This window comes from Papaver somniferum, chromosome 3 (genome assembly GCF_003573695.1).
Source record: "Papaver somniferum cultivar HN1 chromosome 3, ASM357369v1, whole genome shotgun sequence".
Classification (NCBI taxonomy): domain Eukaryota; kingdom Viridiplantae; phylum Streptophyta; class Magnoliopsida; order Ranunculales; family Papaveraceae; genus Papaver; species Papaver somniferum.
The window spans coordinates 183,378,909-183,404,079 of record NC_039360.1 but is presented as its reverse complement, the minus strand read 5'-3'; the positions used below and the strand labels follow the sequence as shown (position 1 = coordinate 183,404,079).

The 25,171-nt window shown below is 38.1% G+C and overlaps 1 protein-coding gene across 1 annotated transcript; it reads right to left on the bottom strand.

The window, feature by feature from the left end:
- Positions 1–7,231: 7,231 nt before the first annotated feature.
- On the bottom strand, positions 7,232–11,930 carry LOC113358234 (guanosine nucleotide diphosphate dissociation inhibitor 1). The gene is made up of 13 exons (XM_026601770.1): positions 11,629–11,930; positions 10,682–10,744; positions 10,486–10,569; positions 10,258–10,365; positions 9,908–10,080; positions 9,657–9,768; positions 9,365–9,445; positions 9,205–9,267; positions 9,017–9,118; positions 8,624–8,748; positions 8,117–8,327; positions 7,945–8,019; positions 7,232–7,567 (listed from the first exon to the last, which is right to left on the bottom strand). Exons 1-13 carry the CDS (start codon positions 11,713–11,715, stop codon positions 7,517–7,519), a joined length of 1,335 nt encoding a protein of 444 aa, XP_026457555.1. The 5' UTR covers positions 11,716–11,930; the 3' UTR covers positions 7,232–7,516.
- Between the last annotated feature and the right edge of the window lie 13,241 nt (positions 11,931–25,171).

Genomic DNA, 25,171 nt, shown 5'->3' with positions numbered 1-25,171 from the left:
GTGTTCCTAAGGCGGTCAATAAGGAAACGGTGATGAAATCCGAGTCCTTATCTTGATTTGGCCAGGCCTTGCCCTTTACTAGAAAATTAAATCTGATTTCAGGTCCTCAACATATATGCATACAAAATCATCCAGTAAACCCGCTGATAGGGGATTCGCGGGTGTTTAGAATTCTTACCTCCCGTCCCAGACGGGGGATGAACCGTTGAAGTCGACTCGGGCCACGACTCCTATGTCATGTACGAACCCGAGGGGCCGAGACGATATCGTAATCGTCGTCCTTCTCTGCACACAGTTTATATTTAAAACTACCCTTCCGTAGGGTTAAACAAAAATAAAGTCCCAAAGTTCAATGTCCGAAAATAAAAAAAAATGTCCAAAAATAAAAGATTACAAAAATAAAAACCTTAATTACAGTTTCTAAAAAAAAAAAAAAAATAGAATATCTATATACAAAAATTTTCTTCTTCACTCCTTTTGGATTCCTCCTTTCTTTTCTTCTTTGGCTTCGCTTTTGTTTTCAGCACTTTCTCCCCTTTTCTTTAGCTCAGTTCCAAATCTGAAATCAAACAAGAAATACCAAAACGCGTAAAAAGGAACAAATAAAAAAAAAACTAAAAACAAATTTATAAACAAATCCGCGTCGGCGGCGCCAAAAATTGATGGTATTTTTCAATGATGTTGTAGTAAGATGATTCGTTCACTCAGATTTGTTGAGAATTTGTTTTAAGTTTTAATAAAGAAAATAACGAAAAATATATATACACAATTTGTCACAAGATGAAGAATCGCTGAGACGCGGGATTCCACTACTTTTCATATAGTTATGGTTCAGTCATTAACTCTAGAAAATATAGCTCAAACAAAATAAGTTGTGACTCTAGTTCTTTGCCAAAAATAGATTTCGTAAAATATTATTTGTAAGTTAAAAGCATGAAGCATCTAAAGTATTTAGAACTAAGTATGCGGCATCTAAAAAAATAACAAATAATTAACAGAAATCTAAAGCAACTAAATCTATGCAAAAAGTCAATAAAAGAATTAATTCATTTACCACCATCATGAAAAGTTGCTTCCTCCGTTGTCCCAGTGATAGGGTTTAGCTCATCATGTTGTTGGAAACACGCTCAAAATTTATTATTATTGCTCAAAAATGGTTTACAAATGATGAAAAGGGAGAAATATAAGACCGGGTTTGTAACAGTTATATGTGTTACAAACCAGAACGACCCACAATATGTGTCACTGATACTGTAGCAAATAAGTCTGCCTCTGATGTACGACCCTCGGCTGTGAGTCGTCATCACTGTAGAAAAACGACTGTCTTTGTTGGTCCGTTCTTCGTGTTCTTCAGTATTTTTCTGCTGTTGCTGCAGATTTCTTTGCAGCTTGATTTTTCGACTCTGTGGTGCTTTATTCTATCCCCTAACTCTCCATCCCCTTTTTCTTACCCCCGAACACTCTTTTTATACTCCACAGGGCCTAAGAATCGTTGTAATAACTCCAGGATAATTCTCAATAACTCTGCCAGACACAGGAAAATATTTTTTCCCTTTTTTAATCCTGCACGCGTTATACAACTGCAAAATCTCCTTATTTATCTCTTTCGCGGTCCAAATGGTTGTTATAATATTCCTAGCATGTGCAAACTCTCTCCAACTCATGCAAATCCCGTGAATAACTCCATCAATAACGTGCTGCCGATTTTCTTCTCGCGGATTATCCAGCCAAATTGGATCGAACCAAAGGCCCATACCAAGCCTTTTAGGCTATATCACGTCCACCCATGAAGTTTCAGCGATTCAGTCTACCTCTAACCCATCCAAAATCCGATCGAGAAAACTGCCAGGAGTGAACTCTTCTTCCCGCCAAAAAAATGAATTTGAAATGAAAAAGAAAGGGTTGCCCCTTATCCAACAGCTGGGGGTGCGAATATCAGGTGTGTACCCCTTAGTAATTGGGATGCCCCTTAACCACAGTAGGGGTCCGAATAACACGTGTTCTCCGGGAGTGCTCCGAGCGACTTTTTAACCCGAATTTTCCATCAATATTTATTTCCAAAAAATACCTACAAACACACAAAACACCATAATAAGGACGAAAACAAGTACTAACAATACGAAACATTGAGGACAAATTAGACACATAAATGCGTCTATCATCGCTCCTCATAGAAGAGGGGGGGGGGAGTGATCACAATGCTACCTTGTTGGTTTTCTGAAAATAAATCTACACCATCCAACTAGGCTAGCGAAGTTGGATGGGAGAGATAATTTGCGGCAGTTGTTTATTGCCATTAATGTAATTTTAGGGTTTAGGGGTCGCGCAACCAACCCTATTTTGGCTAAACGATTTGGAGCACTTTGCGCTATTTCAAGCAGGCCGATCGGCCCTATGCAAAGACGGGGTTCCAGTGAGCGCGCTGACCCATCTTGGTCCGCCTGGAATTGAATCTAAGCCACTTACTTTGACTGGCAAAGATGGACGATCATGATCGACTTGCGACAATAACATATTGCCGCAAACACCAATTAGGGTTTCAAAGCAGCACGTTCACCCTACTTTGGGTGAACGATTCTATACGCTCTTGGCTTGTCGTGAGCAAGTCGATCGCCCATGGGTGTATCTGGGTCGTCAGTGAACACGCCAGCGCTTCTTTGATCGTTCAAGATGCGATCTAAGCCGTCCAACTAGGCCGGCTAAGTTGGACGGTCGTGATGTTTCTGAGACCGTTTTGGCCGGTCTTAGCTCGTTTGAGCTTTCTTTTTCAACAAAGCGATCACCCATATTTTGGGTTAGCGTTCGATGACGTTGGAGTGTGCTAGATGAAGCCCGACCAGTTGGGGTATTTGTGGGCCCGCCGGTGGCCATCAGGTGACCGCCTAGTTCCGCTAGGAGTAGACTAGGCCTATTAAATTGCGTGTCCAAGTTGTGCGTCCATGATCATTTCTTAAGACTGATATGGACAGTCTATATTTCCCTTAAGGAATTAAGACGCGTTCGATCGCGCTAACTTTTAATTAAAAGGTGTGTAAACACGTTAATCTCTTTGTCAGAGGGTGGTGTAGCCTTCGCGAGTGCTTTCATGCAAATTTGAATACTGATACTTCGGCAGATTCGTGATACTCTGCTGCGAGTGAACATTAATCGTCATGTCATACCAGCATTGAAATTTCAGCTGGGGAACATAGCATAGGAAAATGCTAGGCGGGTCATGCATTAGTAAATAATGCGATAGATTAAAACTTACAGAATATCTGGGATTGTTGATTCATGCACCATTCTGGATAAATTTTAATAAATATGTTGAATTGCTCAATACATATGTAAGTAAAGAGGTTTATACACTCATCACTTCCAAATGGCTTTTGTTCCTTTGCAGGACGACAACGTATTAAAATATAGAGTTTCACGATTTTATCCCTAAACCGAAAACCACCATCAACAGAGATATTGGTCAAAGTGTTGTGAGACAGATTGTATGTATTAATTAACAACAGTTTTGTGTGGCATCATTTCAACTGAAACACTAAATTCACCGCGTGTAATTATATTATGCCAGTTACTGTGGCATGGGAAAAAATATCTATTCGGCATTCAGGTGGCCTGGAAAACTGGCCGAGCCACTATGGAAAATGTGTGAAAGGATACAGATTCTATAGAGGGATCAAGAGGATACGTCTCTGCCGCTGGTGATTAATCTATGTTGATCGAACATAATTTATATTTCTGAAGCTCGACTCTTTACTGCATATAAATAAGCACTCTTCATCTTATTTTGCTTCAAACCTTCTCTTCTTTATATTCCCCCCCTTGTTCATCAGGAAAAAAAATATTATTTTTGAACCATTGTCCTTATTTCCCACCAAATTTCTTGTTATATTAAGTTTTTTTTCAAAATGAGCAATCCAAGAGAAAAATGTCTGACAACAAGATGGTCGTGCAGGTATACTCCATGTGCTTATATTTATACATCCAGAGCGAGTTAATCCAGCTAATCTAAGAGATGGGTGGTTTGAGTTCCCAAAAGTGTTCGAGTACCTTCCTCATGTTGTTAGAAATAGAGTCCAAAGATATCCTTGGTGGCATTTATATTTAATAAAACATAAAAATTATAGGACTGAAATTGTTGAAGTTATATTAGAACGATGGTGGAAGACTACAAATACGTTTTTTTAAGGATTTAGAGTGAGGTAAATTTGTCTCTCCTTGTAATTCAATTTTAGATTTAGTCTTTTGTTTTATTTGTGTTCAATTTAGGTATATGTGAAATTATCTATATACACAAACTTTATTTATATCCATTTGACAAATCAAAGTGGCAATCAGAAGGAAGATGAAAAGATCTCGACTTCAATCATACTCAATTGAGGAAGAAGGAAACCGAATTATAAAAATCTCAAATCAATGGGTCAAGAGTGTGTCTAGGTTGAAAATATTTCTAAAGTGTTATGCTAAGCAAGTGAATGACAAAAGGATAGCTGAAAAAGATTTATTGTTCCCTAAAAAATTATGAGGAGCTCGAACGTGTGTTTGTGAACCTTATCTTCGTAATAACACTGATGTTTTTCCAGTCATACAAAAGTACCATTATGATAATTGGATACCAGGTCATATTGAAGATGGCCAACATGTTTCGATGGTTCAGAGGGTTCAAAAAATGTGTAAAACAAGTCATAACATTGTTGTCATGCCGTATCAATCAATCCCTTGGTACAAAAGTGTCGAAGCCATAGTATGCTACAACTATCCTTAAACGCACTGTGTTATACAATCCTATTTATGGAAAGGGTGTTTGTTATTACGGAGAGGACACCTCTTCAGTTGCAAGGAAAAAAGGTAAAATCCATCAACGCATTTCAAAGTGGAGAGATTTCTCACGATGATTTGATAAGGAATGGTCGAGATTTGGGACAAGCTAACTAAAGATTTGATCTAGGAGCTTCTTGATGAAATTGATCACCTTACTTGGTTTAACATGATTTACAAGCCAAATATTCTTATGCAGCCGCAAAACTTGGGTTGGTTGGATTTCCCATCTTTATGTAGGATTTCACTTGGTGATGATTATCTTCATTCCCAACCTCCACCACAGACGGCCAACGTATTTTTGTATCTCAATAGTCAAATGGCTTCATCGTCGGCTATGCCACCATTTTCTTGGGATGTAAATATTATATCTTCGGAAGGAAATGTTAGTATTATTTCAATTAGTAATCAAGGTCTTGAACATATTTATCTATACTATGGGGTACAAGCTACACCGGAGCAGAGCGAGTTGAACAATTTTAGTCATCTAGTACAGGGACTTCAGAGATTCCACTTAGGTTCAAGTTCAAGTTCTCGTGGTGGAAGTCAGCGAAGTTTAAGAAGTCGTGGAAGTCAAAAAAAAGTCGTCGTTCTACTCCAAATGTAGTGCTAGACACTCAACTAGTATCATATGATGAAGTCATTGACATGGGAACAACTCCTGGAGGTTTATCTAACCAATTACCAACTGATTCTTTGACTCCTGGTGATGTCTTTATACCCCAATCGCATAAATATTTCAGTCATTTGTACCTCAAGTGACTTTTCAAGGTTTTGGAGATGTATCTATGGATTCTACTCAATCACCATCTGAGACTCCAACCGGTGAGTTCTCTGCAGTTTTGCACACCATTCTTTATCCAAGTAATGCATAATCAAGAAAATCCATAATTAATAGATGGAATTTTATTCCAACCGTTTGATGAAACTGTTCTTTTTTATTATTATTATTATTAATGAAATTATCTTAGAATTAATGTTCAAATCCAACCTGGTTTTATGGTTTATTAAGTTTTTATTAGACCAAACATTTAATTAAAGAAAATAAAAATTTCATTACATAACAATATTGTTACATAGCACTTAATCAACATTAAATCCATGCACGTAAATTTTATAGAATTCATAGCATACATCATGATTAAACTCTTTTCCATTGGCTTCAACAAAGTTGAGTGAGACATAGTTTTCTTGAAAAAACAGACAAATAACAAGTTAATATGATTTTTACGTAAATAAAAGTGATTGTTCTAAATGACTAAAAAGTTATTGAAATACTCACTCGTAAATTGATGGAAAATTTTGGGATGATCTTGGTTTATCATCCACAAAAATTTTGCATAATTTCTCAATTTTTACTTCTTATTGATAAAGGAAAATATAAATTGAAGGCACTAAGGGCTGCCTCAGGTAAGATATAGAAGCATGAGAAAGCGTGCATTGACAATGAACATGCTTTTATTCCCTTTGCTTTTGATGCTTTTGGTTACCTAGCTCCAGAGGCGGTTTAACTTCTCAAGAAAGTTCAGAAAGTCATGCACAGTAATGTCATGACTCCCCGTTCCAGAGAGTTTGTTTTTTAGAGGATACATTTTGCAATTCAAAAAGGACTTGCGGCGTAGCTTGTTGCTCGCTTGCCTACTATGGAATTATCTTTATATTTATTTGATTAATAATAAGAAATTAAATTGAAAGCTTTATTTTATTTATTTTTAAAAGTAGAAAGGTTATTATTGGTTTTTCATTACGCATAATGTTACAAACCTTTGAAACACTATCCCATAAAGTAAAAGTAGTGGTTAGATTTAGATCTCCGTCGCTTGTAACTAATATCTATTTATAATCGAATAAGAGCAACATCTTCTTCCCAAGAGAAGTGAGCACGAACCATTTTGGTGTACAAACTTGCATATGATTAAATATTTATAGAGAATTGGTTACTAATCCTTGGATTAAGGAATAAATATTTATAGAGGGTTGGTTACTAATCGTTGGATGAAGAACCACTGAGCGACCCACATAGCACTGAGCTTACCAAGACATTAGCCGCTGCGATGAAAACCCGATCGAGCATTATAGCGTCCACCGAGCGATAGACACTCCATCACTCGGCAGAGATTATACCACAATGAGCAAAGTGGCAAATCTTCTCTTTTGCCCCATGCGTAGGAACCAGCCTTAATATCCTCAATATCCCCTAATTCTATGCAGGGTTTTATTTGGCTGTAGGCAACATGGTTCCACAAACTAGCACCCTGCTATATCAGCAGGGAGAACCACGGACGGACTTGTTGAGACCTCTTTGTCCGACATGGTCTGAAACTAGTAAGCCAACAACGATGACAGTCAACCCAAAACCTAATTCACCATTGGGGATGATAGCATCCATTTTTGTTTTATTTTTTTGAAACCGACAGCATCCATGAAACTCCAGGAATAAATATACATCTAACCGACATAAAACGATTGCGCATAGAATCAAATGTAAGTAGTGCATGCAGCACCAGAGCACAATATTCACTGATGTTCGACTGAAATTATCTCCACAAGATAAGAAAGAGGGATGAAAACGAAACTGAATGAAAGGAATGTAGGTAACATGGCCAACCAACCAACCATAGTATGAAAACAGAAAAACCAGCACAGTACAACACACATCATTCATTCTCCATAGCTAATTTCTTCATTTGAATGTAGGAAGTCATTATCATTCTTCAGTAGCACTCGCAGCGCTTAGATCCACGCTAAGATCTAGTACCTGCTCAACATCGAATTGGTTCAATTAAAAAGACACTAATAGATGATGCCACAACCACTCTTGGGCCCTCCAAGAAAGATGACAAAAAGACAGACTTTAAAACTCACAATTAATAGCAACGAATAAATGTAACATAACAAACTATTTTGCTGTTGATTTGGTAATAACTTTCGACAGATGTTTTTGCCGCGGGTTTGCATAGCTCACCTGCTGAAAACATCTGTTTTGGATTTGGGAGCCTTAATATTCGTAATAAGCCTATAGGGGTCTGCTACACTAATCATCTTAAACCACTTCAAATCACAATTGTGACAAATACACCAACGATTTCAGAAGGCGCAACAAACAAGACAAGAAGAGATGTCTAAAATGGTTACCTTGCCAGTAATCATGGTATACATGCCGAGAACATCCATGACGGTCGATTCAAAGTGTGTTGTTGCATCATAACTCTGTTAAGACAACATTGAAACGGCTTATAATACTATGAACCATTTAAACAAACGATCTTAAAGAAATAACCAAAGAAGGTCTTAAAGAGGGGCTCACCGTTGATATGAAACAATTGTCCAATGAAGGTTCATTAACTGGCTCATATCTATCATAAACATCATAGAATATCTCATCCACCGGACCAAGAAGATCTATTCCTGCTTTCAGTTCAGTCTCTGGATTATCGGTCTCCGCTTCCGATGATACAAATGCAATGAATTTTCCTTTTGGAGCAACATTGTGCGAGTAAGAGCAGCAGAACAGATACCTATTCCAAAAAAAAAATTACCTTATAAGTAACCAATTCATTAAGGCTGCGATTGTCAGATTCCACACAAAACGCGATTTTTCATTTCAGAGAAAACAATGACAAGCTCAAATTCACTCTGAGGAAACAAGGTCAACTTCCACAGATAGAAGTGAAACCTCAACCACAAAACAAACAAGATGCTTCAGATGGTGTACCCATACTACATTAATCTTTTATTAAACCAATTACTAGAGTAACTTTGACTCAGCAGTTCATTTTGTACAAGATATCCAATGTTTCAAAGATTAACTTACATGTCTGATCGGCGGCCAAGTTGCTTCTGTGGCAGGATGACTTGCACGGAGTGGGAGTCATTTGTATTTGGAATGGGATGGCTCATGATACAGATAGCCCTTGCAACCTTTCCGACCTTCCTTACCTGTTGCATGATCATAAAACTCCATGTTCACATTTTTATTCCAACCCTAGTTCGACATTCTCATGTTCTCAAACTCTTCGCTTCAAGCAAAATCAACTTAGTGCCAATTTCATTAAAAAAAAAAAGTTTACTTGTGGATCTTGTTATTCTGATACTCAATGCGCTTATATTTTTCAGTCTAGTGGTCGGCATGTTTGGCCTAAGTTAGAGTCCATACTTCAGATAAAACAAAAGAAAATGGAATGAAATATGTCGGTATGTCCTTCACCTTGTTAGACAAGTATGAAGGATCGCACACAACTTTCTTGCACCTAGCAGTTTCTCCTTCGGATGTGACACCACATGCCTTTCCTTCTTCATCAAATTCAACCTGACCACATTTACACGAAATACAGTTTGGTAAAAGATATAGAATAATGAGGAAAGTGTATCTCCACAAAACTGTTTGAAGAATACCTTGCATTCAGGTTTGTTTAACATGTACGTCCCACCATAAACAGCACTTAACCTAGCAAAGGCCTGAGAGGCACAGGAAATCAACATGATAGTGTGAAAAATATAATTTTAGAATCTCCATTATGGCAAACAATATTAATGAACTCAAAAACAAACTCACCTGTGGGAGTTCTCCTAACCCATATAAAGGGTAAATATATGGTGAACCTCCTTGAAAACGTGCTAGAGACTCGGAATAAAGCTATTACAGGATGGGGAAAAAAAAGACAGAACAAAAAAGTGAGAGCTGGGACAGTCAGGACAGATATGTCTCTTCGTTGTTTTCATTATCTTATGTTTCATTTTAAAAAAGAATAAGAGCATGGTACACAAAGATTTGAACTCCGGCAGAAAGTGTGTATTCACCAAAGTGCGAAGGAGGCCAGTAACTCTGAGCAAGTAGAATGTCTTACCTTCATTCTCTTAACAGTATCCAGAGCAGGTTCATTAATAAAGCGGTCATCCCTATGGAGTGCCAGAGCATGACCGATAAAGTCGATAGTGTTGTCATCAAGACCATATTTGCTGGTTGAATTACCCAAATTTGAAGTAAGAATTAGTTTAGTTTTTACACAAATAAAAAAGATACACCAGCAGCGAGGTAATTTTTGGAACGGGACAAAAGTAAGTACTATCTTCAAACAAAGACAGGATAAGAGCATACGCAATAAGTTCCCTCGTAGTAACTCTTGTGAGGTCTAATCCCTCGTGTGTCTTGGGATTGTTTTCTTCATAATCTTGGACATATATGAAGAATTTACGGGCACGTCGCTTTTCAAACAGGCCCATTAGTGGAGATTTAAGTGCCTCCATGTCGGTTGCTGGCACCTTGTGAACCTATTGCAGTAATGAGAGGGAGTGGAAAATATCTTAAAAAAAGCGAAATAAATGGAAAAAAATAAATAAAAGCGAAATAAATAGAAAAAAAAATCATTTCTGTTCCTAATTTGGTAATAAGAACTGGGTATCCAATTAATGATATATATTTAATAAAAAGATAGAAATGGTCGATACCTTTCCTTTATTAAACACAAAACTTCCATCCACGGCCTTAAAGTTCAAATACTTTGTAACATCTGTATGAATGAGCACTCGCACTAAAGTTCCATTCGCCATCATGAACTAAATAAAACAAACAGTACCAGAGCAAATTAGGTTCATCAAACAGTCAATAAGAAATGTTGTACTTTATCCAGATTGCCATGTAGGGAAAATAGGGAGAAGGCTACAACGAATTAGAACCTTTGGGATCATATCCACATTGTAATCCCTGCTAGAGCCCAAAGATGCAGGAGGCTTATCATCTCCCCTGAATTTTTTCCATAACTGTGAGGTAACAAGCACAAACAGGTTTAAGGGGTAAAGAAGATAAAAACGGCAAACAAAACGCCTTTAATCATCTCAATCTAACTTGCATGTTAACCTAAGCAGGGAAAACCTGGATGAGATTGAGGGAAGTAGACTCTCCACCATAATAATCATTCCTATCCATGTGCAAAACCTGGTTCAACATCAAGCACAAAATTACAACAAGTGATTTAGATCAATATACCGATCGAAGAACAAATACATGATCAAAAGATCGTAGCTGAAACGGATAGACAAATCCAATTAACATAAAACACAGATTTGTAGATCATTTGAGAAAAAAGAACATTGTCCGTCTGTAGAGCTGACTGATGTGATGAACAAGTAACTAGACGAAGACCGTGACGTTATAGCTCTTTTACAATAAAACCTTCAGAGTAGACCACATCCGTTATCACGAAGCAAAAAGCTCAATCAGAAGCAATATGCAAGAAAATGATCACAACTTATTCAAAACATCCTCAGAATTATCAAATAAAGTAATATGCTAACATGGCTTCTTCCTTGAGTCATATTTTTGCTACCAATATCCTTCGATTTGTGCGGGTAACAGTGTTCTCGCACACTGAAGGTTGACCAATTAGATCGCTTTTCAAACAAAAAGAACATTTATAAAAGCGAGACAGTGGTAACCTCCATAAATAATCTGCTTATAAACTAATTAATCCAGCAGATCTGCATAAGCTAACGAAATTATCTATGTAGTAAATCATATCAGCAATCAACAGATGCAGTATTCACTGTAGAGAAGATATAATAAAGTCGTCTCCTTTTTCAATCCCAATCCCAAATAATGTTTCCTAATTGGATTCGCACTCTAGGAACTACAAAAGCCCCAAAACTGATTTGGGGTTTGATCAGTGGATAACAGGCAAACCAGGATCAATTCAAATTGTAAAAATTAGGGCTTAATTATATAAATACAAAAGAACCCTAAGATAAAATTAGTAACCATGCTGATTAAATATGAAATATGAAGATTAACTATTATGTATTCAGAGAGAGAGAGAAAAAAACCTTGAGGCCATCAACAGAGAGAAGACCACTGAGAATGCACTCTTTGAGACCAGTTCCTAAAACTATAACATCATACTCTTCATCCATGGCGATAAAACAGAAGATCAGAGATCTAGAGAGATAGACAGTGCTTGCTCGTGTGTCTAAGAGAACAGAGGGTAAGGGTTTCCAAACTGGTGTTACTGTCGATTATATTTATATATGTATAACATGATGAACAAAAATATATATAGATGTTGTGAATATAAATAATATATATAGATGTTGTGAATAAATAAATAGAAAAAGGAGAAGACAAGAATATTATTAACGTGTATAGGGAAGGGAACCCAGTAAGAACATTTCGAGGATGCTAAAAATCCTACGTGGAGTTTTTATTTAGATCTTTAGGCTAAGTCCTATGGTGTATTAATCTAGCGGTTAGATTAGCCGTCCACGTCAGTTAGGACTATCTTCTAAGTTTTATGGAAGTGTTAATCTAGCTGCTAGATTAGCAGTCCTCGTCAGCCCAACGCAACTAATCTACGCTGTCAGTTCAAAAAATAAATCAATTTACGCTGAACCATTCAAGGAAAAGGTAATTTTTGTAGCGATGAACCATTCAACGTTGCTAGTTCAACTGCCAGCAAATGCTAGGAGAGAGAACTAGTGTTAACAAATAGACAACACTTTTTTTTTGAACTGCAACACTTTTTGGCTAATCTAGCAGCTCAACCTATCCCATAGGACTTAGACTTAGGCCTATTCCTATGCACATGCCAAAAAAAAATTGTTTGGCTTACCAGGTGGCATGGCAGACTAATTGTGCCACTATGGAAAAACCACATAGCGACCGAGTTTTTAGCGAGCATATTTGTTCTAGCGCTAGAATTAACTAATTAATATCGCCAACGTTAGACATTATAACACTTATAAATACCGCACCTTGTCATTTATTCTTCACACTTTACCTACTTTTCCCTTCTCAACTTTTCTCTACTCTTTTGTTCTCTTTGCTAAGAAAATCATCTTTCGTTTTACTTCCTAAACAAATATGGCGAGTGAGAAAAGAAAAAGAAACAGAATAGGCAAAGGATCTACTAGTACCCCAGCCAGTGGATTAAGTTTTGTTGTGGATAAAGAATATGAGTTTCAAAATGTTAGACAAGTAGGCGGTGATGGTGTGTTCTCTATTCACACATCTAACCATCCGGAGCGAGTTAATTCAGTTAATCTAAGAGGTGGATGGTCTGAGTTCCGTACAATTTTTCAGTTACTTCCCCCTGTTTTTCAAGAGAGAGTCCGAAGATATCCTTGGCGACATTTATATCATATACAACCTAGAAACCACATAACTCGAGGAGTTCAAGTTATATTAGAACGATGGAGGAATACTACAAACACGTTCTTTTTCAAAGACTTTGAATGCGTTAAGTCAGTTTTTTCTAGTAATTAAGTTTTTAGATTATGTATTTTGTTTATAAAATTCAACAAACTCTAATTATGAATAAATGTTATTAATAGGAGTTACATCGATAGATTTGTACATGTTAACGGGAATTCCATGTGTTGGAAACTTACTTCCATTTAACAAACTAAATTGGTTATCAGAAGATAAATGGAAACAAAGACTTCCTTTATACTCAAATGAAGTAGAAGGAAATGAATCATATAGACAAATAACAGCGCATGGGTTAAAAGTGGCTGGGTTGAAAAGTTTTTTACAACGTTATGCTAAGAAAATGAATGAGAACAGGTTAGCAAATAATCAATATTTGTTCCATGAACATTATGAGGAGCTCGAACGTCTGTTTGTGTTGTGGACACCAGGAGAATGTTTATTTCCAAATGCTAGCTCAGTGGTGTTAATTGGTTTTCTCGAAGCATTAGAAGATTTAGAGTAAGCACCAACATATGATTAGGGGTTTCCAATTTTATCAGAGATTATATATCCCTCGATAATTGCTCGACGTATGTCAAAGATAGTTTTAATGCTTTTGGGGGAGTGTTGGAGGTAAGATCCAATATTTTTCACACTATTTGTTTGTTATTTGCACATGAAAAATTTAGTAACCAATAATGTTATTATTTTTGGTATTGGCGGTATACATATTTTCGTGTTTGGGGACCTTCTCTTAAGAATCACACCAATGTTTTTCCAGTCATACTGAGGTACGATTCCGAGAATTGGCAACCAGAACAGATTGAACATAGTCAACATATTGCTATTGTTCAACAGTTGTGTAGAACAAGCCTTACCTTGTCTCCCTGCCGTATGAAGCAATCCCTGAGTTCGAAGAAGAACAAGCTCAGAGAATGGTACAACTAAGCCTTAAAAGGATCGTGTTATACATCCCTATTTCTGAAAAGGGTGTTTGGTATTATGGTGAAAGACAACTTCTTTAGTTGCAGAGAAGATCAGTGATAGCCGTCAACCGCTATCCAAGTTCAGAGGTTTTTGAAGACGACTACTTGAAACTGATAAGGGAAGGTCATCATTGGCAAGATGCTGATGAATAGATCCAGGATCCAATGGACAAAAATGAGTATTTATTTTGGTTTAATACTATTTTTAGGCACAATATTGTTATGCAACCGCAAAGTTTGGGTCGGATCGATTTCCCAGTTTTAGGTAGGATGCCACTTGGCGATGAATTTCTTCATTCCCAACCTCCACCGGAGACGGGGGACGCATTTGCATATCCTTCTCAAAGTTCATCGTCAACTATGCCACCATTTTCTTGGGATATACAGACTATATCTGCCACATCTGGAGAGATTGTTACTTATCCAATTGCTTCTGGTGTACTTGATCGGTCTTATCCATACTGGGGGGCCAATGCTACATCGGAGCAGTATCAGACCCAGTTGAACAATTATCATGCTCTATTACATTGATTTCAGAGATTCCACTTGGATGAGTTGCAAAAACTTAGGAATAGCATGATGTTTGTCATGAGTCAAGGATATGGAGGTAATGATGGTTCAGGTAGTAGTAGTAGAGGAATGAGTCCCAATGTTAGAGGCATGAGTCCCAGTGATAGAGGAATGACTCAAATGAGTCCTAGTGGTATAGGAATGAGTCTCAGTGGTAGAGGAATGACTCAAATGAGTCTCAGTCGAAGTCAGCGAAGTCGTGGAAGTGAAAGAAGTTTGAGACGTACGTCATTCTATGCAGGAGGTACCAGAAAGTTATACTCTAAACCAAGTGTTAGATACTCAAGTAGTGCGTGCTGGTGATGACAACATTGACTTGGATACAACTCCTGCACGTTTTTTTAGTCATTTTCCAACTGACATAATGACTCCAGGTGGTGGTGTGAACATGGAAGTAATTAGGCAATCGACTTTATATACCCCAGTTGCCTCCAGCATATCAACAACACGCATTTCAAAATTTATATCATGTTCTCATGCGCCCTGAACCCATTATTTATCAAGGTTATGGTGATTCTAATGAGACTCAAGCACCAAGTGATCGTTAACTGATATGTTGAACAACACTCTTGGTCCAGAAAACGCGGGCAACTGGGTCTTTGGTCAGGAAGGAAATGAGTAGTTTATGGACGTAATTTAGTTCAAATATTTCAAATGTAATCTTTTTATTTTAATGGAGACTATATTTTAGATTAATATTCAAACAGAAACTAGTTTTACATTTCATTAAAAATTAACCTTAATTGCATAACATAGTACTTAAAAATTGAATTCCTGCACATGAACCTTGTAGAGTTCATAACATTCTTTGTGACTAAACTATCTTTTGTTGTCTTCGGAAAAATTGGTATGAGCTCTAATTTTTAGTTCTTCAGTTGGCAACCCAGGATTATCCCCTTTTATCAACCATATAATTTCCTGATACTTTCTCACATCATTATTGATGAAACAATAACGATTTTAAAGACACTCATTTGTTCTTCTTGAATTTACGTGACTTAGCGTCATAAACCTTTAAAACACAGTGTCCCATAAGTTAAAAGTCTCTAAATTGAAATCTCTACCGCTTGCAACCAAAACCCAACATCGAATTAGAGAAATATCTTCTCCTCGAGTGAAATCCACTTCGGTTACGCAAGCACTAGGCATAGTGAAATGAATTTGAAGCTGAGATGGTGTGAGTTGAAATGGGTATTTATCGAGGGGGTGGGGGGGATAATAGCTGTTGGATGAGGAAATGATGAGCGATGTCAAGTCAGCTAGCGATCTAATGACTAGTGCTGGCGCTGAAATGACCAGTGCTGGAAACTCTATCGTGTAAGCCGATATGTTACAATTGACATAGAGGCATATACGTTTGGCACTTTGGCATACCCATAGTGGGTGCATATATAGCAAAATCCGATGTTTTCCATATGCATAGGTGATGAGTGCCAAATATTGTATATATTTATCCCTTTTTGTTGGCATTTTAACTCATCTTTTATGCATTAATTCTACATTTTATCCCATATTCTGTATTTTCATTGTTTTCAAGAATAAATATTTTTCTTACTTAATTTTGCATTTTTAGGTAATAAATAAAGTCTGGATGACTTGCGGAGCGGAAAAGAGCTGAAGAGTAGTGAAAAGCCGGAAGAAATTACGCAAGGAAGCCGCAAAGAATGGTGCGCACAAGACCAAAAAGCTAGGAATGGGCTCAATAAGGAAGAATTGTTCTTAAAGAAGATATGGGCTTGGCATACCCAAGGCCCAAAACCCTTACCCAAACCCATTTTCTATATCCATACCCGCCTCCATTCTCAGCCGTTAGATTGGATCCATCTCATCATCCAATGGTCGCTTCTTCATCGTGCATCAAAATCTGAAGTCCCTGCAAAACACCATAGTTCCTAAATTCCAAGCCTTCAGATTAGATCACATTTAGATCCTACGGTCGCTTCTTTGCATGTGCATCAAATCTCGATACTTCCGCTTAACACTACAACACCTAACTCCATCTGGTGTCGTTAATTTCGTTGTATTTTTGCATCCAACGGTCGCTCACGATCTGTCTCAATTTCTCCGTTAGATCCGTTTCAGAAGTTATCATCCTACGCCTTTCATCACCGAACATCAAGGTTCGATGATCCCGCTCAACATTCAAACACCTAAGTCTATATCCCACAAACCAAACAACCCCTAGCCAGAACCTAATCGAGCTCACCCCGTCTGCAACCACCATACCCTGCCGCACCACCATCACCACCAACCGTACCACCACCTTCTTCACCTACACTGCCACCACCACAACGAACTCCATCATCACCAAACCAACCCTAGACCTAAACCCATCACTTCCATCATCACCCCCTCTTTCTAGCCCCCTATTTGATTGATTTTTCTTCTCACTTTTCTCTGAAACCCTAGAAGAAAAATCAATCGATTAGGCGAGTCTAGAGAAGCAATTGGCGCGTGGGAATGGAGCAGGAAGAGATTACAAGGTATGGGTCGACATCAATTGGAAGAAATTGCATCAATTTAGGTGATGTTCAACAACCCTAATTTTACTGATTTGGGGGGATTTGTGATTTATTTGGTTGTAACTATAAAAGGGTATGAGGGGTTGTAACTGTGGACATGCTGGGTTAGCCAGCTTCACTCTTGTAGAGAACTGGACTAGCCAGTTTCTCATATGTTTGCCCTTTTTTGTTTGAACTTCAATTCATATGTTGTTTTGTCTTAATTTCAGTTTTATTATGTGTTAGTTTCATTTGCTAGGGCTTAGAGGAAGCTCTTGATCATATGCTAGGATAGTAAATGTATATGTATTGTCTTGAAATGCTTTAACTGCCTTAGGATTAATGAAATGCCATTTGAGTTACTCACTTGTGATCAGCTGTGCTGTTAGAAGACAGCTGATGCTAGGAGTGCAGCTAGGTCAGTGTGTGAGAATTTAATCCATTAGAGAGATTGCATCAAGCTCAGTTAGCTAGTTGAGCTAAATACTTGTGATCAGTTGTGCTGTTGAAAGACAGCTGATGCTAGGGGTCATTTAGCTAGGTTAGTTTCTCTATCCTTCTTTGTAACCTTTCATGAAAAAAAACAAGACATACATTGCATCACAATTTCCTTAGCCTAGGGTCAGGTAGTGAAATCAAAAGCCTTAGTACCCTCCCTTGAACTCAGATAACTTTAGAAACTCCCCAAAGAGAACTGTAGCAAATCCTCCAAGTCCCTGTGGACAAACCCCTATTTACTATTACTTGCTTCAACTTCCCTGTATACTTGCAGGTTAGTTTGTGACTCTTTTCCCTTCACACCAATAGGAATAGGCCTTATTCATGGGGTTTTATGTATGTGGCAAAAATAGTAACGTTTTGTTCATGAACCATTTCTAATGGTGTGAGTCTAATTTTTGAGATTTGTTTTTTTCTTATAAAGATAAAATTGATTCCCTTTTTTCTATTGGTTTAGAAAAATTTTAAAATAAAATATTTAAAAATAGTTAAAAAGATGATATGGAGGTCATTCCGAAGGTCTAGATAAGACTTTCTCCAAGACCTTCTTATTTATTTTGGCACCCGTCCTACTTAATAAGACCTACTGTTGGAGATGAATTTATTTTAAATGAGGGTCTAAAATCCTACGTGTCATAAGTGTTGATGGGTGAAAACGATTCACTGGTTTTTTAGGAGAAGTGGTGAGACGAACGATTCATCGACCAAGCAAATTTCCTTAACCTTTTGCAAACAGATGCACTGCACGGGAGTGCTTTGAGTTCAAGAGATCAATCTGTAGGACTCCGGCCTAAACCAAGATAATGGCCATTCCAAAGTCAATTCGGTCACAAAGAGGGATGAAGGTCAATCTGTAGGAAGGAAGCTGAGAAGTGTGTGAGATCAATGATGATCAAGGATTGCGGATGTGTTGTGAATTCTGCAAGTTTTTTGTGAATTGTTAAGTTCGAAATAAGTTTCGATTGATTGAATTCTTCCCTTTTGAGAGTTGTTGTTCATATGAGAATTCTTGTGTGGAACAGAATTCCTTGTTATTCAATCATGGATTCAAAGACTTATTTATATTGCAAGAATAGTAGACACATTGATCCCAGTAAGTGTGACGGTTGCTGGAGTGAAAGAGTGGGAAAGTGGGAAATCGTGGTTAAACCAGTTCCTCATCGTGCGGGAGACTTGGTTGATTGTCCACCCACTACTTTGCTAACTCCTTCAACTGCTTGCACGAATTACTCATATTTCTCATCGTGGGTGTACACACATGCCGTAGGCCGCCATACCAAAACCCTAGTTAATATCCCCCCATGTGACATGATTGATGTATCATGAATGTGGAGTCTTCAAGACAGACATGTATTTAATTAGTCAATTGTTGACTTGACTAGACGTCAGTCTTAGCCTTGATCAGTCGAGCATAATGAAAAAATGTGATATGCTCCGAGACTCTCGATTAAGCGTGGTGTCTGCTGGGACAAGATAATGCACAAACGTTGAGTCTTGATGTATTGTGATATATCATTTCACCGGTTGAGGTAATAATAATGTTCTGAAAATTTGAACTAACGCGTACATGAGATTGCTCGATCATAGGATTATTAGTAGAAAATGTTGTTGAGCACTCTGTCATGAGTTTTCGAATGGCAAAGAGAGATTATAATGGTCAACTGACGAACCAAATATTAGTTGATGAACCAATGAAATATGATAGTTGTATCAGTGTGAAATTCTCGAATGTTGATAGTTGAATCAACATGAGAAATATTGTTACTCGAATTTTCATAGCTAAATCAACATGAGAAATATTGCTCGGTCAAGCAATTAAATATTGATAGTTGAATCAACATTGCTAGTCTGAGTGAGTATTGCTAGTTTTGAGCAAATATTGCTCGATTAATGAATTATTGGTAGCGGTACCAAATAAAATATTGAGTAAAAATACTAGTAGTTGGACCGAATATTGTATAATTAATTAAAATGTTGATTGTTGGATCAACATAAAATTGTTGGTGTTTGAACCTATTCATAGTTGTGCTTTTCAGAGCATTTGGTCCGAAACCCTAATTTTTATTGATTATTGATGAATGGATGATTTACTGAAAATTAAGCAATGAATGAGAGAGGGACCGACTACATCGGATGGTGGAACGTCCATGTAGCACAAAGGTGCTCGAATGAGCATGCACCAAAGTCCTTTGTAGACCAGTTGGTGAAAGGATGATTAAATGCTCGTTTAATCATTAAAATTATGCTCGTCTGAGCATTAGGTGGTAAAACCTAATTATGAAGAGAGAATAGGACCGACCAAGGGTATGGAACCGTCCCTTGGTGGAGGATGGACGTCCGGGCATGCGGAAAAATGTCCTTGAACGAGGATTCATTGGAGAATCATGAAAATATGAATTATTACTATAAAAATAATATTGGAGAGACGTGGGACTGGACGACCATGGTTACCAAGGGATCGGAAAGGTCCGGTAAAAGTGGAGCATGGGCCACCACGACCCTCACACGTGCATTATTGGGAGTTTCGGGTGTTTTATTGGTCGTTTGAGAGATTTTAAAAAGACTTTGATCTTGACTGAAATTCTCAATTTTGCGTGAATGAGCAAGTAGGACTTTGCTTGTATGACCAATATTTTAAGAATATTAAAATATTGATATCTTAATATTTTTCGTGAGAAGTCGGGACGGTCGTGGGACCATTTGACTTTTTGGTTTTTTTCTGGAGATTTGAGCAATATTGGAGAAATTTGCTCAAATGAGGGAGTTTCTTGAGATGAGAGAAGAAATAATAATAAAATAAGGAATTGGAGATGTATGGGACCGGCCAAGGAGACGGCATGGCCGGCCGGCTGGTGGGCCCGGTCCCATGATGTTCTTCCCTATTTATTTATTTTTATCATTTTTCTAGCTTGTGTGAAGAAATATGGAAAACTATGAGTTTTGCTCAAAGGAGGAAGTGTTCTCAATCAAGGGAATTTTCATGAGATGAGAGAGAAATAATAAACTAAGGAATTAGAGAGGTGTGGGACTGGCCACGGCATAGCCGGCCTGCGGGTGGGCCCGGTCCCGTGCTCTTCCTTATTTTATTATTATTTTCAGTTTTGTGTAATATTTGGAAAACATGGAAAATTAGGAGTTTTGCTCAAACAAGGAAATTTGCTTAAATGAGAGAGTTTAAAGAGACGAGGGAAATAATAGTAATAATAAAACAAGGATTAAAAGAGGCATGGGACCGGCCTCTTCTTTATTTTTTATTATTATTCCTTAATCTCTCCATATTTCCTCGTTCGTTCATATTTTTGGGTGCTCGTTCGTGCATTATTGATAAGTATACTCGCACCATTTTCTCGGGGCTTGCTCGGTGGTGGCCCAAATGCCCGTACGTTGAATATTTATTACTAACCCATGAAATTCTGCTGGAAAAAGCCATGAGTTGATGTAATGAAATATTATGATGAAAGTAGAATATTTTCTAGGAATTCAGTTGATGAATTTTGCGACTAGAATTAATTAATTGATGGCTCTATACTAGCAGGAAATATGTCTAGGAGCATTGTATTTATTCGAGAGTGAGGTATGAGATGGTAGAGGCATCATACTCGTTCTGTATTTATTCTACATAGTCAGGGAATATTTGAACATCCTGAAGACGTTATTGCTCTATACGAGTGGTCAATCCATCAAGGAGCCGTCCAATCATCGTCGATTCTATACATAAGTGGGTAATGAATTTGCTCAGTATTGATAAAACATGCAAAATATCGTAAGCTCAATTGAGAGGCTTTAGTAATTCCATATTTATATGCTCTGAGAGGCTATTCACTCAATCAGAGATTATGGCGGCATGAGCTTTCATGCCTTAATTCTGAAACATGAATTTCACATATTCGCCAGATTACTGAATCAGAAATATGCAAAATTATGATTTTACGATTTTTGCCTTCGTCAAAAATCCACCATCAACATTAAGTCCCCTGCTTAGTGAGGGACAATCATGTTCCGTAATAAGCACTGGATGGTGATTTTCCTAATTATGAATGAAATAAGTAATTGAACTTAGTTGTAAAAGATGTTACCAGAGTTCTCGCTCCAATGATGTCGCGTACGAGAAATAGGTTGAATGAGATCCTGGCAGATAGAGCGTCGTCCAGCGAGTGTGGAGTGATGAGGCACTGCTGATTTGGGTGGTGGAATGTCTAATCCTGGTTGGTTTAGCACTTACGGGCCCGGACCCAAGAATGGAAATCCTTGTCTAATTAGGGTTTGGAAATAAAATTATATATAAAAGGGAAGAAACAATTTTTTTGTATTCCTTTCCACCGATCCGCCAAGCACCTGCCTTCTTTTATCTCTCTCACGCTCGAGCAGCAGAAGAAAAAAGATCTCGCCGGAGCCGATAACCGTTCGGCGAAATTCCAGCTGACAAAGGTAAGCGATTTTATTTTATTTTTAGTGTTCGTGATTTCTTTGTAAAAAAATTTATATATATGCATATATATGTGTGTGAGCTTTCACAAAAGTTTTGTCTTTAGGAATGAACTTTCGTTAGTCTAAGAAACGAGCAATCATCCCTAGCATAAGAGAGCTTTTCTTTGAATAGACATGTGTCTTAAGGTAGTAAAATTTCTGCCCATGAGCTTCCACAAAAAGTTTTAATTTTAGTATTTGAGCTTTCAAAAATTTTCGAGAAATAGACTCTCGCTTCAAAGACGGACTCTCGTCCGAGATTAAAAAAAATAAATTATGTTTACGTGACTTTTCACCTTTTTTTTTATTTATTTTTGTATACATGAGTTATTCACGTTTTTTTTTTGCAAATCTAATTTTGATTTTGAATAACTGTTGCAAGTAGACACCATAATGTCTTTATGTGAGATTTCACAATTTCAGAATGGACGTCTGTCCAATTTTGGAAAATTGGTGGATGTTCACACGGTAAAAGAAAAAATTATGTGAGTTGTTCACAGTTTAATAATGAATTTTTGCTCAATTTTGCAGGTTGAAGAAACGAGCAAGTTTTTGAAGCGTCAACTCTTGCTCTATAACCACTATTGTTAGTGAAATTGGAAACAGGTAAGAATCGGAATGTTACCATTTTTGTAGTCACTGATGTGAGCATCCTAACTATTCCATTGTTGTGTGATTCCATTGCTTTGCTGAAATTTGCATCTCGTATAAATGATATACTGAAGTAGAAGTGTTGCATGGATGTCACAGCTACTTTGCAAAGATGTCAATTGATAGCTATGATGCCGCATCAATTGATGATGAAGAAGAAGAATCAGTGATTAAGAACACTCCAAACACGGATGATGAATTTTTTGTAATTCAGTGTAGAACCGAAAAACGTCTCCCAGGTTCTTCATTCCGCCTTCTTGTGAATCCTTGAGAGATTAATCAGAGAAAATTAGTGTCTCCTCAGACGATAATTCGATTCTGTCTACAAGGAGGACATTATTCTGCTTCACTCATAAAAATCAAGCTTTCCTGAAAACCTTCAGCAGAATTTTCTGGATGGGCGAGACATATGCTAGTTCATGATCACGTATGAGCCATGATGGATCGTACGCAGGTAACAAAGGTCATTCGAGCAGCTGGAGACATGTTTTTTTACCATGATGTACGAGGTATAGTAGCCTTGCTCGCTCGCTGGTGTATTCCTACTCACACTTTCATATGTAGATGGGGACAGTTCACCATCACTTTGGAAGGCGTAGCAGTCTTGTTGCATCTTCTTGGCACAAGTAATCTTCCTGGAGAGCTCTCAGCAGAAGAAACTGTGATGTATGAAACTCTAGCAGCCACGATGAAATACCTTAAGAAATCATCTGGAAAATTCTATGCTCAATGGTTGAGATATTTGTGGCCAAGAGATAAGGTTCCTGGCAGCCCTGCTGATGGTAAATTAACCATTTTTGGTTTATTATGTTTGTGGCTCTCCAGAGATGTGCTTGAAGATAGCGGACACTTGTTGAAGCCATTTGTGATTCCTTTTGCTATTAAGATGGATAAAGGTGAGAAACTTCCCATCGGTAGTCTGTTCTTGGGTTCATTATTCTTCAATGTAGTCTCCTTAGTTGTAGACTTCAGCGTTGTTGATAGTGGCTTTTAGTTCAGGGCTAAAATTATAAAACCTTGCATTTAATAGGCCGTTACTCTGCAAAGAGACAAAGCCATGTAAAAGTGATGAGTGTTCAACCTCTTCACTAGCACACTTATTGAGCAACTCAATATTTTCTCATGAAATTTAAACAGAATGGTGCATGTAGCAACAATCCCAGATATTCTGTAAATTTTGGCACCTTGACTATATTCACTTAATAAAAGTTTCCTTGAATGCTTTCTATGCTATGTTCCCCGGCTGAACCCTTAATGTTGATATGGCATGACGATTTGTGCTCACTCGCAGCAGAGTAGCACGAATTTCCAAGTATCAAGGATGAGGTCTTTGCATAAGGTATTCAATCAGAAAGCATGTTGCTCTCCGGTAATGAACTTAAAAGAACTTTGCGTCAACACATAGAATTCAACCAATTACCCTGACTAACTTGCGAAAGTTAAGGTTTTGCGCCTTGCGCAGTATATCAGACCTTGCTTGTCGAAATTAAGCCTAGGCAAACTAGGTGATTAATCTGCCATGGATTAGTAGGTGCAAAATCTTGCCCAGAATCAGAAAACAAGGAGCCGCATGATAGGAGCAGCAGCAAAGAGAGGCATGGCCATGCCTTAAGCCAGCCGGCGCCATTTTCCACCGGCCACGCCCCATCCTAAACCGTCCATATTTCCCTCGACCAATCAGGTCGCCTTAAACTCGTCACACACACATAAGTTGTGGATGGGCCCATACTTGTTGGCCCCATTTCCCATCGACCAATCAAGTCGCTCTAAAGTCGCCACACTCACACCAGAAGTGCAGCCACGCCCATGCTTAGTCGGCCCTCTTTTCTGACCAATCAGGTTGCTCTAAACTTGCCACAGTGTTAAAAAGGGAAAATGCGCCAGATAGTCACGAAGCCAATTGGCTTTCGAAACACCGCGCCAACATGCCAAACGTGTCATATTGCGCTAATGAGATAAGCTACATGCCAACATGCCACTTTGCGGCAGCATGTCAAAACATGCCACGAGCCGTGTGGGACCCAATAATCCCTAGGAATGGCGTCATATCATAGCCACCCACGACAATCCTTACTCATGTGGTCGTTTCCACACCATGGCCTTGCTATAGTTCCTTTGGCACAACCATGACACCATTTGCACAAAAAGTGTCGCCATGCCGCGTCCGCATGCCACACACGCTAATTAGGGTTTCGGCATGCCAAACCCTAATTTAGACAAAGTTTCCACGCCAACCAAGCCAAGTAACGTTCCCCAGAGCATTGGGATTGATGTGAAACATGGCCATTGTTTCCACACCACATTTCGGATCTAACACCAATGTGCCAAAATCTAGCGGCCATGGCTACACCAGGCGCTACTTGCATCATCGTGCCACTGGCATGCGCCAGCTATCTCAGCCACACCACTGTGCCGCAGCGCACGTGCTAATTAAGGTTTCGATACGCCAAACCCTAGTTCATCTAAAGTCGTTGTGCCAACTAGGTTAAGTGATTCTCCTAAGGACGTAA